This window comes from Chroicocephalus ridibundus, chromosome 7 (assembly GCF_963924245.1).
Source record: "Chroicocephalus ridibundus chromosome 7, bChrRid1.1, whole genome shotgun sequence".
NCBI classification, from domain to species: domain Eukaryota; kingdom Metazoa; phylum Chordata; class Aves; order Charadriiformes; family Laridae; genus Chroicocephalus; species Chroicocephalus ridibundus.
Window position 1 is genome coordinate 11,316,868 of NC_086290.1, and position 18,998 is coordinate 11,335,865.

Consider the following 18,998-nt stretch of genomic DNA (forward strand, 5'->3'; position numbering starts at 1 on the left):
GAGATTTCCTGAATCCCAGGAGCCAGCCTAGGATGAACACTTAAGGCTAGTGGGAAACCGGGTTTATTTGAATTATTGCCCTTGCCTGGTGAATTTTAGAAAAGAAAATTGCTGCGATCAAAGAGAGAAAATTTTTTAGACAGCCTATAAAATCGGTAACCTTGTATAAATGAGGTATATAATGGACTTGCTTATATTTCTGACTTCACAGTGGTGTGTTGCCGAGACCCGGATTTGGCATAGCATCACTTAAACCTGAGACGAGGTGAGACCTCAGTGGTAACAGCCTTAAAAGCTACGGACGAGAGGCTCTAGCAGCAAACTGCAGGCTAGAAATAAATAGCTTTAAAGCCCACATGGCACAAGAGAGGCTCCTTCCCTTCCTGCCTTCTGCTCCTCGTGGCTTTTTTCACATGGTTTTCATGCACATACCCCCCCAATACCTGGGATTTGCCCCCCTCGTGCGAGAGCGAATGGAAGCATTGGCACGCTCTTAGAAACGCAGCGGGCAAGGAGCGCACCTGTAACTTTATCGGATCCAAATGTTGCTCATAAACTTTGTCAGGGGCTTGGTTTTGGATTTTAAGGGCGCTGCTGTGCACTGTTTTTCTCAACTCTGAAATATCCAGGGTTTTCTTGACGCGCTCCAAACCAGAGCTTGGCTGAAAAGGGGCCTAAAAGAAATAAATCAGAAATTTAGAATTGGTTCTTTCCAGCACGATTTAAATGACAGGGTGGGGTTTTTTTGTTTCTCCCCCCCCAAGAAAATACGGGTTTTATTTCCAGGTCAGGATTCAAAATGCAACGTCATTTTAATTTGTTGTGCATTTTTCTGTGAGGGATGAGAAGAGATCACAAGACCCGTATCCATCCTGACCTCCAAATGTCAAGTATCTGGAACCAGCTGCTTCCAAGGGAGGTACAAGGCAAGCAGTTCTTGTGAAAATAAATCAATAAAATACCACCAACCCCAAAATTTCAAGAAAAATGGTCAGGTACTAAGTGCCTTTTGGATGATTGGGATCCATTAATGGATGGCTTTACAGCATGGAGAGGAGATGAGGAAGGTAATTAATTACTCAGTTAGGAACTATCTGTCCACTTTGGAAACTCAGGACTTTTAATAACAAATTCCAGGAGTAAAAAATACTCACTTTGTACCTTAATTCATCATCAGCTTAAAACTGGTCTGAGGTTTATGAGCCTGATCCAAGTTTTGGACAGATCTGGGCTGAGTTTCAAGGGAGCTGCAGGAGTTTCATGACATTGGCCGGGGCCGCGGAAGGCTCCTATAGAACCGGAGAGAAGGGACCGGTCACTAATCCTGACGAAGTGCTACAGAGATGCCTCTTCTGTAGAGGCCTTTGGGGGGGTGGGGTGGGGTGGGGCGGGGGGGGGTCGGTGATTTCAGACTGAAAAAATGCAGAACTGGGTAAATTCGGTCATCTCTCTCCAGCCCCTGGACCTGGAAAGTGCAAATCAAGGTAAAATAAAAACAAACTATGTTTTTCCTGCCCCAAAACACGGTGATGGGTGGGATTCAGTGGATCAATGTACGATATCAATCATGTTTTACGCAGTTACGTTTTAAGGCTTCCTGGGTTGCTGTCATTTTGTTTGTTTTTAAGCTCCTTCGTGTCTCGAACGCGCTGGTTGGTCTCAGACGGAAGCATTAAATGCACTTTATATATAATTTGGGGAGAGTCTTGAGGTCACAGCCTCTTTCAGGGGGATGTGGTGGCATCGCTTTACGTCAGGGTTTGCCTGGTCCCTCCGACTCCTCAGGCACGATTTCATGCATTTAAATCCCCTATTAGTTTTGTGCTCTGAAGGAGGGAGGGGAGCAGCCCGCAGCCCGGAGCTGCCCGGAAACCATTATTAGCGGGATGCGGCAGCGGAGCGTGCAGTCGTGCCACGGTGATAAACAACTCCAGGACCACGTGAGGAAAAGCCAAGCGCCGGTGGCCTTCGCTGGGCTCTCCTGCTCCATGCAGCCACCTTCATCCTGCTGCAGCGCATCCTCCTCCTCCTCCTGCTGCCGATGCTTCCTCCCCAGCCTTGCAGGAGGGTGTTTAACATGGTATGCGGGTGGCAGGGGGGGTATCCCCAACACACTACCCTCTGCAGCCCCAGTGGATAAAAAAAAAGAATCCACTTTAAAAAAAAAAAAAGGGGGGGAGATTTTTGATCTTTTCCATGTTTTCGTGTGGCTGTTGGAGCTGGAGCTCAAAAATATCAGTCATGAACTGCCTTCTTCAGTGCAGGGATATTCCTTACGAAGCAGCGAAGGTAGGAGTAAAACAACATGGCAGGAAAACACAGTCGCTTTAAATTTACAGCCACTAAACCTTGGCAAATTAAGCACTTGGGGGGCGGGGGGAGGCAGGGAGAGGGATGCATTTGGGAAGTCTGAAACTGCCTGAATATCGGTGTTTCCTTCCAGGTGCTTGTGAATAATGTGCTGCTCGTGACTGGAACCGTGGCGGAGAGAGGAGAGAGATTATTTTCTCATGGTAAACACTGGTTTAAACACACGAGTTCACACTGCGGGGCTTTTGCCCCAGCAGGGGACGGCGAAGGCAGCAGCCTCCGCGCTGCCGTCTGTGTCGGGCGCTGCAACGGGCCACCCCGGGTACCACCGGATAGACGGGCGGTCGGTTTTCCCACCTATATGAAGCTGTGTCGGGAAGCGGACGGTTCACGGGCAGCGCAGGGCTCTTTGGTCGGCGTTTCTTGGTGCTGGTGGTGCGTACGGGTGTACGGCCCTCATGGTCACCCTCCTGATGGTCACAAATGCCCCATTTGGTTCAGAGATCCAGCGTTACAGCAGCTCGGGGGGGTTTAATGGCAATTTAGGAGAGGGTGCTATCTGCCCCCCCCACCCTGGAGGGGGTTAATCCAGGTCTTCGCTGCTCACAGCTCCATGGGTCATGCTATGGATGCACGGGGAGACAGAGCCATTCGGTACAGGCACCGGTGTTTCTTTCGGCAACGTTTGTTTTGCGTTTTCCTGCTTCTGCTATTGCTCGCGATGCGCCCGTTGAGTAAAACAGTAGGAAGAATTTATTGAGACTTTTTTTTTTTTTTTCTTTTGGAAAAGCATTCGATACTGTGCTTCCTGCTGCTTGGATTTACAGCTTGGGAGGATGCAGTAGGAGCAGGGAGCTGCTATGTGGCTTAGAGGTCGGGGAATTCTCTTGGGAAAGGTGGGCGGAGAGGGATGACAGCTCCAGGCTCGGTGTTACGGCCCTCAAGCTTGAGAATGAGCGGATGCAGGAGCATCCCTTTCACGTCAGGGCTGGGTTTAGCTTTGATTTACCCCACACAGCCCTGATGGCGTATTGCTGACCTCGGGGAGGTTTCTCTGCCCCCCTGCTGCCTCACCTGTATCATGAAGTTAAAGGATGTAGGAAAGTGGCAGACTTGTTTCTTGGCAAGACTTTTCGTTCCAGGGTCTAACAAAAGTTTCTGAAGCATTATAATTATTACTGATATTATCTTAGGAATTGATAACATGGAGTTCTGCATTTCATGTATAAAGTTATCCCCAAGTATTTGAGCTGCTGCTCTACGCGCCCTGCTCCATCTCCCAAAGTATCAAAATACTTCACCGATCTTCACCTGAGCTTTAACTCAACTCGGTCCCATGGTGGCACGTTACTTAGTTGTGTACTGGTCTCCCCATCTTAGCGATTAGGAAGCTTTTCTCACACAACGTATCCTACACAGAATGGATAAGTACATTGACATAGGCTGAAGGAGCCTAAAGATGTCCCTCTGTGGATCATGCATCTTGGTGGTAACTACCGGTGGCTTCTGGGTCACTTGGGTGTTCTCAGTTGCCAGGACTTGGATGTATAATTAGAAGTATCATTGTGATTTGTTTGTGCTTCATTTCCTAACACATAGTACTTCCCCAACTGACACTAGCTCGGCTGGTTCCTTGAGTTTAAACAAATATGAAGCAAGATGATGCCAAAAGTTGTAAGGAGTAGAATAAAGAACGGGTTGATAGAGGGGTGCCTCAAAGGGCTGCCTTTTCCAGGGCTTTCATCTATGATTCCACAAGCACCAGGGCGAAGGTTTGCAATGTGCTTCATTGCAAAGCTGGGTGGGAAGGTGCAGGAAGCACCAGGGAAGGCCAAGTCCCGTCGCTGGGGAAAGCCAAGGTCATTGACATGCCGGTGTGGGCTCATCAGTGCCACCTTTTGGCTGGAAAGAGGCTTTCAGGAGAGTTTGTGTTAGTCAGTCACTGACTTCGGCTTTTGCTGAGGGGAGAAATGAGGAGTGGGGGCCTGTGGACCAGATCTGGGGTTTGCCCGCGGCTGCAGCTATCTGGATGTGGTGGGTTGTCACTTGTCACCCCCCTCGGAAAGGTCGGATTCTGCTTGGCTTGTGGAAATTAAGCCTGATTCTGAAATAGCCTGAGGGAAAAGCAAAGGGCCCAGGAGGATCTCAGAGGGGAGAGGCTGCCCAGGATGAGTTTCTGTTCCCTGAGGAGGGACATTTTGGTCGTGATGCTAAACCCTGCGCGTGGGCATGCCAGCAGCCTCGGCAGGGCCCGACCTGCTGCTCCGGTGGCGTGCTGCTCTCTCGCAGAACCAGGAGCATGAAGTTATGAAGGGGAATTTCAGAACAATGAAGGGAAATCCTTTGCCTCCCGTACAGCCCAGCCTGGGAAATTCACCACCGCAAGAAGCTGCAGCCTCAAACGCTGCTGCTGCCATTTAAAAGTGAGAGGGTTAGCTTCATAACCAATACAAGTGTTGAAATTATTTGGCAAGGATTTGATTTTGATGGGAATTAAGTTTGGGGCTATCTAAAGCTCACCATACTCATCTGGAGAGAAACTTTTCAATCGAGCAGAGCGCCGCACAACGGCCAGGTTTTCATCTGGTTCAGAAGGTGTGTTGGTCGCAGCCAGAGACATGATACTGGACTCGATCGATCGATGGCTTTGTTTCCCCGTAGCTCAAACATGAGCACGGGAGTGTAACGGAGCAGACTTCCCCGGAGCCCTACGCGGGACCCCGGCAGCCGGGTTGTTTTGGCTCGCTCCTACGGACTTCCATGTCACATAGGGCCTGGAAAACAAAGCAGGGTGGGGTGCCGGGAGCGGGACGGTGGCCATGCCCGGAATGGGACGGTGGCCATGCCCGGAGCTCTAGGGGGTGGCTGTGCCAGGAGCTGGGGGGTGGCGGCAGTCCCGGGAGCGGGGTGGTGGCCGTGCCCAGAGCTGGGGGGTGGTGGCCGTGTCCGGAGCCGGGGGGTGGTGGCAGTCCTGGGAGCGGGATGCTGGCCGTGCCCGGAGCCGGGGGGTGGTGGCAGTCCCGGGAGCGGGATGGTGGCCGTGTCCGGAGCCGGGGGGTGGTGGCAGTCCTGGGAGCGGGATGGTGGCCGTGTCCGGAGCCGGGGGGTGGTGGCAGTCCTGGGAGCGGGATGGTGGCCGTGTCCGGAGCCGGGGGGTGGTGGCAGTCCTGGGAGCGGGATGGTGGCCGTGTCCGGAGCCGGGGGGTGGTGGCAGTCCCGGGAGCGGGATGCTGGCCGTGCCCGGTGCCGGGGGGTGGCCGTGCCGGGAGCGGGGCCGCCGCACCCCGCCGGGAGCCGCTGAGCGGGTCGCGGGATTTACGCGCTCTCCGCATTTAAGCGCGGTAGAGAGAACGCTGCGGCACCTCCTGGGCGGCTTGGGGAGAGGGGGGGTGAACAAGGACGCGGGGGGACAAGGGGGTTTCCCGCTTGCCCCGGCGCGGCTGGGAGATGCATCAGGGCAAAGAAAGTAAAAATAAAATTAATTTAAAAAAATGACAATTAGTAATAACAATAATAATAACAACAACAATAGTGATGATGGTGATGCTGCCCGCAGCCGGGCGAGGGAGCGGGCGGCCCGACGGCTGCGCGGGGCGGGAGGGGGCGGCCGCTCGGGGCCGGGCCGGGGCGGGGTGGTGGTGGCGGGGGGGGCCGTACGGAGCCGGGCCGTGCCGTGCCGAGCCGAGCCGCGGCTGGGTGATGTCAGGCCCGAGGAGGAGCCTCCGCCGCCTGCCCTTTTACTTTCGGGCGCCGGCACTTGGCCGCAGGCTGCTGCCGCTGCCGGCCGGGCCCCCCCCCCGCCACCCTCCGCCGCCCCCTCTCACCCCCTCCGCTATGGGCACCCCGCACTTTTAAGGCCCGGGGCGGCCGCCCTCTGCGCCGCCCCGGGGGTGGGGGGGGTACCGTGAATTAATTAAAAAAAAAAAAAAAAAAAAAAATCGCTATTTACGTGGTTATTCATCGCCCCGCTCCGGGCATGTGAACAACCACCTCCTTCCCCTTACAATCTTCCCCCCACCCCCACCCCCCCCGCCCCCTTCCCCCCTAATCCATCCACCCCTAGCGCCATGCCGGCAGCCTGCACCCTGCTGCTGCTGCTGGGGCTGGTCCCGCCGGCCGGGTCGTTGCCCCTCGCTTCCCAACGGCGTCTTCCTCCTCTTCCTCCACCTCCTCCTCCTCCTTCTTCTTCTTCTCCTCCGTCCCGAAGCCGTCTCGGCCGCCCTTGCTCGCCTCCCGCCGCGGGACACGCCGGCAGCCCGGGTGAGTGCCCCCCCCCTCGGCCATAGGGATGGGGATGGGGATGAGGATGGGATTTGGTCCCCAAAGCGGTCGCGGTGCGGCGGAGAGCGGGCGGGGTCCCACGCTGCGCGGGTCCCCGCGCAGCGTGGGACCCCGCACGCTCTCCGCCGCACCGCGACCGAGCATCCCGGCGAAGTGCAACCCCGCTCCCCAACCCCCCCCAAAAAAAAAAAAATTAAAAAAAAAAATCCCTCTCCCTTTTTAATCTTGCCCCAGCCCATCGTGGTATGGTTGGGTGAAGGTTTAGGCATGGTGGGGTGGGTGGGAAACCGTAAACACGTCCGTAGCTGGGTTGGACTGACTCGAAGGTGAGCGGTGGGAACTTCACGGAGGAATTTAAGGCAGGCTCTGGTGGGTACCAAGGGCATGCCCGACACGCGTCCGACCCGTCAAAATGTTCCCGGGTGGGAAATTGGTGGCTCTCATAAGTGGTCTTCAGGGTTTGAGTTGCCTATTGCTCATCTCCAGACATGCCCTCACCTCACCTTAGGTGCTGACCCGCATCCAGGTGTGGGGACAGATGCCATCAGCTCTATAAATACCCTCTCTCTCTCTGCATCGCCCACAGACTGTCAGATTAGTCATATATAAAGTCATATTTTTTTCTGGCATGTCACATCTACAGTGTCGTTATGAGGAGCAATGACTAGTTTGGTGCTTTACAAATGATGCTGGATTTGGTTTCAGCACAGGATGAACCATATTTTTCCCAGAAACAGCAGGGTTCATTTCAAGTGTCGCCCGGTAAACTGGTTCACTTACTTGCTGAAGAAGACACATAGCTCTAAGGATGACTAATTCTCAATGACTTTGGAAAGCGCTGGGTATCTGCAGGTGGTATAAGGAAATCCAGTATGTCAAATTAGTCCTGTGTAGGCTTTAAGTAGGTTTTAGGATTGATCGCCTGCCTGAGCTGGGCTGTCAGATTTCATCTTTTAATTTCTGACGTGGAGAGAATATCATGCTTTGGTACTTGAGGTTAAGTTTACTTTCATGGAGCTATACAATTTCAGGAAATGTGAGAAAACTACATTTATAACTTCTTAGTTTTCTGCACAATCCTAAGGCGTGTCTTTGTAAGATGTATCCACACTAGACCAAATGTACAGCTGGGGGTATCGACCGGAATGTACCCTGCAGTGGATTAGAAAGCTCCTAACTAACAGTGTTTGTGTGAGAGCAGCCTGGTGACTAGGATACTGCACTGAAATGAAGGCGATTTGGGTCTGTTCCCAGCTCAGCCACTCGCTTTGTGCCACTCCAAGTGTCAGTTTGTCCTCCAAACCAGGAGAGAATAACGCTGTCTTACCTGCTATCAACCTCACAGAGATAAAATCTGCAACTTGCCAGCAAAGTGCTCGCCTATTATTTGATGAGAGCTGCGCAAATTCCACAGTGGACAGAAAAAACTATTTAATTTCATCTCAGCTTTCAATCTGGCATCTTTTCCTGTGACCTTGATGACTCCTGAGAGTCAGCAGAGGAATGCGTTTCCTTTGTTAAGAGTCTGAAAAGCTCAAACTATCTGTCCGCGTGCTGGAAAAGCCATTTGTCTGGCTACCAGCATCTGGCCGCCCAGCTCAGCGGTGGAGGCTTTGCTCCGAGCTGCCCGGGCTCGGCAGCTACAGGTGCTCGTGAATCACGTCAGCCCCATCCAGAAGGAACGGGGGGGATGCATCGTGAAGGAGTGATAAATAACCCGGCAGTAGCTCGCTCCCTAGCAAACGGCATCATGAATTACGCTGGGTCCTGACAGCCGCGATTCACTCGCTGTTAGCTACAGCTCTACGCTTGTCAGTCAAGGGAATTGTTTGGTGTTATGGGAGCGGGCTGATGGGAGCTCCTAAATCACTCTCAGGTTGAGCTGTCGACGCTTTGAGAAATCCCTGTTGTCCGTCTCACCGCCGCTCCTGCCCCTCTGAGATCTGAGATGTTTTTCATATTTGAAAACTCTTGCTTGAAGCTGCTAGGGAGGGGGAGCATTTCTTGTGAACCCGTCACCCTGGCACTACGTGGAAATGAAGATTACATCTCCGTTTAAAAACTGAGTCTGAGGTTAGGCGGCAAAAGCCCTTTCTCAGGCAGGGCTTAGCGAGCAGATGGTGAGGCAGTGGGAGTAGAAATGGGGCTTTTGAGCCTCTCACAAAGTGTGGGGCGAGGGAGCGGGGAGGGAGCCGGGCTGCCCTGCGCAGCCTTCGCTGCCTTCCCCGGCCGGCCTGCGCCTCGGACCGCATCTGCCACCCCCCCGCCAGCCCCGCCGGGGGCTCCTCCGGTGAAGAAGTGAGGACAGATGGCTTTCGCGTGTTGTTTAAGGTACAGGCTGAATCCTGCGGGAGAGGAAGAGAGGAAAAAATAGGTGAAGTGGGAAGTGAGAAAGCTGGTGAGAGTGGAGTTAAAGCAGCATCAAACCCCTCTGTGAAGTTCCTCCTGGCAGCTGTTTTACACGGGTGCCAGGCGAGCCGAAAGGCACCGTCTGCCGGGGTCTGGTTCTGAGCTCTGTCCTCCTGCAGGTCTCCTTGTTTCAGGTTTCCCATCTGTAAAATGGGAATAATTCCAGTGGTGCCGTGGGGACAGCAGAGATGGCATCGAGCCCTCGATAAAGTCACTGTGGCTGGGGTCTCCTCCTGCGGCTGCAATATCCCTTTTCCCTTTACTTCTGACCCACACTGGTGCCCTGCCATGCTGCCCGGCACAGCGCGGGGCCGCCAGCAATGGGCTCGCCCTGAGAAGTTGATCTGCTTTTCTGCCATCTGTGTCCGGCCTTCCGTCCTTTCTCCCTCTCTCCAGTGCCAGCTGCCACCTTTCTTTGCCGCTTCCCCAGTGGGAGCCCTGGAAATAAGGTGTGAAATCACCCGAGAAGGAATCGGCTTAGCTTGCAGCAGAGATTTTGGCTGGCTGCTAGGAGAAATGTCCCAACCCTCTGAGAAGGACAGAACAGTCTGCATTTATTTATGTATGTTTTCAGCTTTCTATCTCTGAAACTTTCTGTGTGCGGAAAAAACAAATTTAGGAGCGAGAGGAGAAGATGAGGAAGATGCCCGTTTGCACAAAGGTATGGTGTTACTTTCCAAATCTGCCTCAGTTTTCACAGTATGTATTTTTGCGGCTCCTGGGGGCAGAAGCCCGGCTCCCCATGCAGAGAGGTGTAAGAGGCTGCTGTGTGGCTTTGGGAGGATTTCAGGTGACCGCGGGTGGTGCAGGAAGGATGCTTCCTCCTCCTCCGGCGTGAGGACAGGGAAGGATCGCCTCCCACGCCTCCGCATTGCTATCAGAAGACCCGCAGGCTGAAGGGTTTTCTTTTCTTGGGCATCTTCGCTGCTCCTCTGTGTGAGCTGTAAGTGGATTTGGTTGGTGAAGTCCCTGGAGTTATACAGATTTAGCTCTGCTCCTTTGGGGTGCATAATTAAAAGCTAAAAAGCAAAGACAAGGGGAAAAAAAAAAGTGTTTCAGAAGAGGAGGGAGATAAGAGATCAGCTTCTCTCTCCTTCCCCGTCCCGAGCCCCTGATGGTGCCGAGGGTTGTGTGCTGACCGGCTGGGTTCACATCTGTCTGTGAAAGCACTTTGCGTGATATTTGAGTGGTAAATGAATACAGCCCGAGAGATAATCGCGTAACCCGACTGGCAGGGGGCACGTAGTGATGCGTTTTGATTTACACCTCCAGACGTAGTGAACGCGAGTGCTAAGCTGTGACCGGGGACAGCAGGTGAGGGGACAACTGCTGCAGCTGAGGCCCGTTATTGGGCTCGCCGCAAAGTTCCATTTCCCAGTAGCAAACCGGCAGAGCCAGCCCGCGCCCCTTCAGCAGGCGTTCACAGCGCGCTCTGCTCCAGCAGCCATCGCCACTTCAGAGGGATAATTTAATTAGCTTTAATTTTCGCTTGTGGCTGGGAAGACGAGGGAGACACACGCTCGTTGCCATGTCTGCGGGGGCTGATGCCAGCCTTGCTGGTGCAGGGGTGCCTTCCTCAGGGAGTATTATTTTCAGTATCAAAAGCTGCAGATACTGATGAGTTCAGAGGAGTGTGGGATTTCTGGGACAACTTGCTTCCTTCACCTGCTTTTAGAGATCCTAATTTTTGGGCTGGCAGTCAGAAACCCTCCGTGACTGAGCTCCCAAGCTCTCTGCGTGCTGCCTCCATCCTCCCCATCCTGGTCATCTACTGGGGACATGTCACAGCAGCTGAGCGCCGTGAGGGTGCTGATGGCTCCATCACCATCATGTCTCTAGGAGGTGGCAGAGGATGATGCTCATTTAGCGGAGGCGGTGTGGTACCAGGTGAGAAAGGCAGTTGGTCTTGGTATGGTTGTAGTGCAGAGCTCGAGGGGATGCTGCCACGGCTGGGACTGAGCCTGTGCATCCGCAATGCAAAGCTGCTTCTTCAAACCCGCAGCGGTTCAGCCCATCCTGCAAAAGGGATTTCGGGAGGTGTCTGGGCAATAGGAGCAGGGGATTGCTCTGTCCTGTGAGCTACCAAACCCGGGGCTGGGCTGTCCCTTGGGTGGAAGTGGAGACCAAAGCCCAGAGGGGAGACCAAAGACTGTAGGTCCGTGTTGGGGGCCAACAGCCAGCCCAGGCCCCAGGGCCGTGCACGGCTGCTGCAGGAGATGCTGCTGGTCCTGCTCACCGCTCTTACGGCTGTACAGAAGGGGACTGAGGCCTTAGGAGCATCAATCTGGTCATGATGGTTTTATTTATGAAGCATTCATCCACACTAATAACTCCCCCCGCCCCCAAGAATAAAGAACTATTTCAATTAACAAGTTAATCAAGCCAATAACACCTGTCGGTGTAGCAATAGTGTTTCAGTGCTGTGGCGTTAGAGATTAAGGCACCCCCGAAGTCTCTGGCTCTTCTGGAGTCACTGCTGGAAGGACCCACTGTCTGGCGCTGTGGCTTCCTCATCCATGGTAGCTGTGTACCAAACTAAGGACAGGTACGGAGCAGTAGGGCTCAGCTATGGGGTGCCCAGGGCAGGGCTGCAGCCTCCTAAATACCTCGGGGAAATGATCCGGAGCTGGATGGATCATGGATAGCCAGCATCAACCCTCTGGATTCTGGCTTTGCTCCCCCATGTAGATTCAAGAGAGTTTCTGGGGTATGGGGTGGGTGAGGAGGCTCTGGGTGGATTCGGGTGTCTCTGCGCAGACAAACAGTATCATTCATGCTTGGGCTGATCCACTCGGACGCGCACAGAGCTCCTCTGGAAAGAGGCATGGCCGGATCCTGGCACCTGTTGTGGTGTCTTTCTGCTGTTGCAATGGTGCAAAGAAGCTTTCAGGGCCGCTGGACCAGCCAGAGGGTCAGAAGTTGCTCCAAGCGAATGAAAGGTTGGTTGTTCGTAATATTCGCCTGATATGTCTGATACCAAATCCATAGTCTGTACCTCGTGAGCAAGCTCGTCGCAAGGCCTTATTAACCCAACCACAGGCCCTGTTATTTACATTCGATTGAAGATGTAGGTCATACGATACGGATTTTCTCTTTTCCTGATTGGCTGAGCATAAAAGGCAGAATCCAATTTTCAGCGGCAGTAGACCTAATTACAAATTCAAATTTTTATTTCTCTGAGCAGTTTTGTGACATTTGCATTGTAATTTGCTGTTTCCATAAATATTAGAGCTTCATTTGCTGGGATATTCATCTGGAGCAGATGCAAGAGGGCTACGAGCGCAGGCTCAGTGAAAGAATGGAGCCTGTGGATGCCTATCTAGGAGAAAATGATTTTGTCGCGTCTGGCCACCCTTCCCTCTCACCCTTTTCTGCCTACATACAGCTGATGCGTGTACACCCATCGCTATATATTTTTAACGCCCAGGTGTTGTACCGTAACATCCCGCTGCTTCAGCAAGGGGCACGGTTCACTTATGCCTCTTCGATTATGCAGAGAGTTCGTATTCATCCTTTCAGGCTGAAATCATTCGCGTCCGAGGACGAGGAGAGAACTTTCCCACCCAAAAGGGAAATGATGTTGCATTACTGAGCGACCAGCCCAAGTAATAATATAATCTTAGAAAAATGCAGTTCCCTCGAGTAAAGGAAGCTCTGTAAACTTCAGCTCCTCCAAGCTGTTAGCGTGGCTGTTGCCTGTGTTATAGTAACGCTGCTGTCAGACTCAGTCTACTGAAGTGCTCGGCAGAGCACTGGGGAAAACGGGAATAAGATCCAGTTCCTGCTTAAAATGAGGACCTCTTGCAGGATCTGAATACTGTGAGGTTTACACCGCAGATTTTAGCACCTTGGGCCACATCCCTTCTTTGCTGTTAATTTGGGGTTTTTTTATCTCAGCTGGGTGCTGGCTGTGGTGAGAGTCACCCCTGGTCCTGAGGAGCTTGGAGGAGGGGCAGGCAGAGCCAGGGTGAGCAGAGGGATCAGCTGGAGGAAGGTAAAGCACCTGCAAGGTTTCCACTAACTGGGCTCAAAAGTCTGGTTGTGTAAAACTGGGGGAGAAAGAGGCTGACGTTTAGAGCCGCCAGCGTTTGGGCAAACCCATGCAAGGGTGATGAAGTTACTCTGTGAGCGGTGGTTTGCTCTCTTCTGCTCGCCACGGGGTGGGTGGCGTTAGTGTGTGCCATGGTTTATTTTGGGCTCTGTGGGTGCCGAGTGTGTTCGGGTCCCACGGCCAGGGCGTGAACCAAACCACAGGGACCTGCCTTGGTCTGGGTGCAGGAGCTCCCCAAGCTGGACACAGGAGTCTTCGCGAGCAAAGTGTCCCATCTTCATGAAACCTGTAGGAACTTGCTGTCCTGGAGGTCTCTGCCTTATCTCTGCCTCTTCCAGGCTTATTTTTTTCAGTGTACCGCAGGACATAGATAGGAGGATAAGATTATGCAGTCTCAGGAGCTTCATCTCTTCAGAAACCGGTATAAAATGCACGAGATAGATAGATAAAAAAAATATCTTTTCAAAAGTGCCTGAAGTGCAATAAAAAACCCCAACCTATTTCCAATAAGCTGGGTGCTTATAGGAAATATCCTATAATCTGTCGCTGCTCCCATCCTGATGCCCCAGTCCCTCCCGTGGCTTTGGATGAAGGTATTCCCTGTTGCTTGTCCTCAGCACAGGCAGGGCTGTTGATGAGGGTTCTATCTGCTTCTGCATCTGCCGTGCCCTTGACTTTGAATCATTTGATAAATAGTTTTGCAGTTGGTTACTTAAGCATCTCCCGAGCTGCAGCCAGCATCTCAGCTGTGGGCGAGGGAGCGCTGCTGCCAGAAGTCAGGATCTGTGTCGAGAGCCTCCTAGGATTTGGCTGGCTTTCCTTAAAACCCCAACCCCTGGAGTTGTCATTACAGGAGGATCGCTTAGAGGGGGAGAAAAAGAGCTTCTGGATGGCGGGGTGGCAGATAAAAACCCCCTGAAAAGGTGAGCTGCAAATGCAGGAGACACACAAGAAGTCCAGGTTGGCTGTATTTAAAAATGCCGCCAGTTCAAAGCTGCTTTCCAGAGGTTTTTGAGTCCCGATGGAGTGGCCGTTTCAGACACTCCAGCTTGGCAGGGCTCTGCCCGGGTGTCTGCAGAAGTGCAGCCCTCTTAAGCATCTTGCTCAGCTAGGAAAAGAGAGGGTGCACAAAGAAGTGCTGGGCAGTGCAGCAGGAAACCTGGGTGCGAACCCCGTTGTTTTCTGCCCAGCTGTCGGAATACCTTGTCCGAGCGCCTTGACCTTGGCAGATTGACTCTCCGCTGGGAGAAGCGAGCTCCATCTGCCTTTTCAATCTTGGCAAGGACGTGAAGCTAGGAGGGCTTTTAAAACTGCCTTCTCAGCATCCCGACGGTGGTGTGGCCAGTTTAAGCTGTCTGAGGGTGACCGTGTCAATCGCGATGCGACCAGATGCTGCAGGTCCTTCCCTTGGCCCTTCTGCGTGAGCAGCCCATCTCGGGCTCCCCACTCAGCGCTGGCAGAAAGTCCTCTGGAAACGCCGTGACCTTTGCGGTTCCTTCACCAAGGCAAACACGGCGATGTCGGAGGGACCTTTTGCACAGTGGTTGGATGGCAACGAGGATCTTGCAGCTGAAGTTTGGGACAGAAAATATCCTTTTCTTTTTAACCCTGAGCTAATTTAGCTCTGGGATGAAACTGGCTGGGGAAGGACTGAGGAGGTATCTTAAATGGTCTGATAGATGAAGGGTTAACTGGGCAGAGTTAATGGTTGTCCCCGGGGTGTAGCCCAGGCTGCATCTCCCAGAGGACATTGTGTTGCACACACGCATTCAGGGCGTTTTTCTCAGCATTTTTCAGCATGGTGTTTAAAGAGGTTTTGAAGGCCATTACAGGAATAGGTCTGACCTCTTGCCTCTTTAACAAGGCGGACATCGTTGTCATTTCTGCTACCAGAACCACCCTCAGATTCCCTCAGGGATCTCCAGGCCATGGAAGAAACTCTGTGCAGGAGTTTTTGACTGATGGACAGGCTCCTTTGGGTTGACAGTAGCAAAGGAGGGCTCTTTCTTTTCCTGAAGAGCATACTAAAAGGCACTTCTGCATCTGGAGTGACAAGAGGAATTTGGATCTATAGAGCACAATTATCCACGTCACCGCTTGTTAGGATGCTGGCGTTAACACCCTTCCTCTTGTGGAAAATCTCTTAAGCCCCGAGGACTGCCGTGAAATGTCATGCTCTGTTGAATTTCACTGAAGCGGGGATGAATCACACTACGTTGAAGATTTGGCTTCAATATATAATTGGAAAGATACCTTCTGTGATAGCCTAGCAGCAGGGTACTGCAGCCCACCCAGGGTGGCAGGACCTGTCTTGGGGGGAGGAGTGGGCATAAGTTGAGGGATGGAGGTTGGATATTTGAGGGGTTTTTGGTTTTGTTTGTTTTTTTGACCACTCTATAAAAGCAAAAGGCATGTCTGGAAGGGATCTCAAGATAGCTCCCAAGGGATCTCGAGACATCTCCCCTTGCAGGATCACCTCAGAAGATGTTTATCTTACGGGTTTTCAAAAATTTACTCCAGAGAAAGGCTTCACAGCTTCTCTGAATAGCTGTCCCGCTGCACCCATGCCATTATAGGTAAGAAAACACTTTCTTATCAGAGAAACTGTAGCAGCTGGTAGTTAAACCTTCTGCAAAGAAAGATATCCCATACAAGTGGTGGCCAGGTTTGACCCTGCATAAGTTGGAAGATCTCATGAACTGACAAGCTAAGGTAATTTAGCAATCTGGGGAGGTAACGCAAGAGGTAACCCTGTGTATTGAACTAATAATTTCTACCCCTGTGATGGGAATGAATTTCCAGGAGTGGCAACATCAGCAAGCCAACTGCGCATGATTTGCTTTCCTTGTCAATTGGAATCAAGGACCCTGATTGTGGAGCATAATACTGCTCTTGTAATTCAGCCTTTATCTTTGTGCCGGAGCTGGGCATAATTGTATCTGTGTCTGGCGGGACAAGGAGAAGGGTTTCAGTAGCTGGTGCTCACAAAGGCATCTTTAGAAAGCTCCTCACCCCTGGTACAAGCTTGGAAGAGCTCAAAGGAAAATACCCCTGGGTAGCTTTAGGCATTTGAACAGTCATCATTGTTTGATTCAGATTCAGTTACCGGACTAACATCTAAATGTTAATTCTTTTTAGGATATTATCAGCTCTTTCAGCAAATACAGAATGGGGCTGCAGTATTAGACTGGCAGCCAACCCTGCAGATAAAAGCCCTTTGAAAGGATGTTTCTTAGGAGGGAAACTTGATCAGAGAGTGCAGAATAATTGCGAAGATGGTCTTTTCTGAGGGACGTGGAGCAAATCTGATGCATGAAGAAAGCCGGATGAGGACCAGGTGGCTTCTGACCTGGGGAATGGGAGCGCGAGCAATTTCATGGCCACTGAGAATGGTCCATACTGTGCAGACAGAGATCCTCATAATCCTGTTCTGCAAATTGCTGGCACGCCTGGAGATCGTACGGTGCTGGGTAAGCCGTGTCACATGCTGGGTTAACACCGAAGTTGACAGTCACTTGATGGCAAGAGCGTGCCAAGGCAGTTGGTGTGAGGTGGCTCTATGCTGGGTAACATGGGTCAGCCTGTGGGCAGATGGGGTTTGGGCACAAATTTCTGGCCTCTTGATGCTCTGCGCTGCCTGGCTCAGCACACAGCGCCCAGCCACCTGACCCTGACTCCACTGACAGCTCGGAGGGTGACAGCCTGATCCTGCCCTTCTCCATCACCCATTTCCATCGCTGGCTGCAGGGCTCGGCCGCGGGGCTGCCGGCTGCAGAGCAGAGACCCACATGCAGCCAGACGAAAGCGTCTTGTTTTCAGCCTCCCCAAAACATGTGCAGAACGGGACTGGAAATGGTAAATCCCTTCCCCCACGGTTCTCAGAAAGGAAACGTGTGACTGCAGAGGCAGTGGGAGAGTGGTGGGGGACAGTGGGAGGGACGTGTGCTCCAGCCAGCCCGGGGCACGCTGCTCCGCTGCGGTGGCAGTGGTGACCAGTCAGTGGGTGTCAGCAGGGAAGAACCTGGCTCATCCCCTGGAAGAAAGAGGTTCGGCGCCATCCTGAGCCCTGCCACCGCTGCTTCCGGCAGCAGATCGGTGCGGTGTCATCTAGGAAATGCGATTTAGATCATCATCCCTTCGCAGCAGATGGGGGAAGGGAAGTGGGGGCCCTTATCTCTTCTGGGGATTAATTTCTCTTTAAGCTGCTTTATATTTTTGCCTGCTTGCTTTTTTCTCCATCCCCTCCCGAGTCTCACCATCCCTTGGTGGAAGAGTAGGAGCCACGAGAGCATCCATGGTTCCCACTGCCACGACACCATGCCCTGCAACCCACCTTGAGCTGGGTGTAAGGCTTGGGCTGCCATCACTTTTCCCCTGGGATGGGGTTGGATTTTGCTTGTCTACGTGGAGGGAAGAACCCTGCGAGCCTTGTATCTGTGGGTCACCAAAATGCATCCACCCCGTGGTGGCCTTGTGATCCTCCTGCATCCGACAGGGCCCTGCATCCTTCTTGTCCCCACCATGTCCTTGAGAAGTTGCTCGGTTCCCAGGTTGGTCATCATCCCTGGTGTGGCCACTGGCCAGCAAAGCTCTTTGGCGCGTGCTTAGCATTAAGCACAGAGAATAGTTCCCTGGGGAGCTCTTCTTAAGTGCATTGCTGGAGCGAGGCTCCGGTCAGGACACCTGGACCAAAGCCCACCCTGCAGTGGTGGGCAGCATCACCCGGCTGCTGGAAGTCCGTGGCAGCTCCCGACGTGGTCTCTTGGCATGGCAGCATCCCTTTTCCTACTTCCTCCTCCATCTTCCCGGTATTTATTGTCCCTTCCTGGCTGTGGGAAGCAGCTCCTAGGCTCAGACCACTTTGGAGCAGGGACCTGCGGTTTTGTTTCGAGAGTCTGACATGAAAATATGGCCTTGTTTTCTCCTGGGATCGGCAAAGGGACGGAGTCCTCGGCTCCTGGGGTGGGTGGCTCCTGCTGCGCATACGCTTCATACCGCCGGGCATCGCTTTTTGATCGCGTTGAGGTTTTGTGCAGAAAAACCCGTGCTTCAGCCCATAGTTCTCGTGGTTTTAAGCACAATCCCAAATAATCACAAATACCGATAGTTTGGAGGTCTTTTTTTCCCTGCAAGATCCCTTTAAGTCAAACGCAAGTCACTGAGCTTATAGCGGGAGTAAATAAGCTACACGGAATGACTTTGGTTATACATGAGGTCAGACAGAATGAGCTAATGCTCCCTTCTGGCCTTGAAACTGAACTTTGCAGAAAGCAAAATTTCATCCTGCAGCTTGTAGGCTGCTAGCGCCTTTCCTTACGCAGGAGCCCGAGCCCCGGCGCGGCGCAGAGCTCTGCACCTTGTGTGGCTGCTCACCCCCTTATTGCCGAAATAGGTCCCCGCTTGGAGGCAGTTTTCTTATCTTACCCAGTTTCAATGAACGCAGGCAGCTGCTGGGGGGGTGTGATGGTGCGAGAAGGTCATACGCTGGGTTGTGATGCCCTGGTTAATAGGCGAAGGGTAATTAATCTCTGCGTAGCAGCAGCGGGCTAGCTTGCCTGGAAATATTGCCCCATGTGAGACTTTTACTAGTTGTAAACCTTGCAGACAAATTCCAGGTTTCTGGAATTATTCACGTGAGAGCTCTGGAGAAAGGTCCGTGTTAGAAATTAAGTCACATGCTTACAAAAGCCAGCAGCGGCATCGTCCTGCTCCCTCCAGCCCCATTTCTTTCCACTTAACCAGCACTGTACACACTGCCGTGGCTTTTTTTTTCCCTTTTTTTTTTTTTTTCCCCTTTCTTTTTTGCAGCCAGGATGTTTTTTCTTGCCTTTTTATTGTTCCAGTGACCTAGCAACTCCACTTTGGTGGAGCCCTGCCAGGAGACTTCCTCCCCGAGCCGTCTGACAGTCTCCAGCAGCGCTGCCCTCGGATGGGAGCACAAGTTGAA

General features: G+C 52.6%; 1 protein-coding gene across 4 annotated transcripts in view; it reads left to right on the forward strand.

Annotated features, from left to right (window-relative positions):
• Positions 1-2,205: 2,205 nt before the first annotated feature.
• HEG1 (heart development protein with EGF like domains 1) overlaps positions 2,206-18,998 on the forward strand; it is a 59,103-nt gene continuing 42,310 nt past the window's right edge. For 2 of the 4 annotated variants that reach the window (XM_063340880.1, XM_063340881.1), the window contains exon 1: positions 6,177-6,570. In XM_063340880.1, the coding sequence (XP_063196950.1) occupies positions 6,378-6,570 (193 nt within the window). In that variant the 5' untranslated portion in view covers positions 6,177-6,377. Of the gene's footprint in view, positions 2,290-2,443; positions 2,514-6,176; positions 6,571-18,998 lie in introns of those variants that run through there. The other 2 variants (XM_063340882.1, XM_063340883.1) reach the window with 2 other exon arrangements.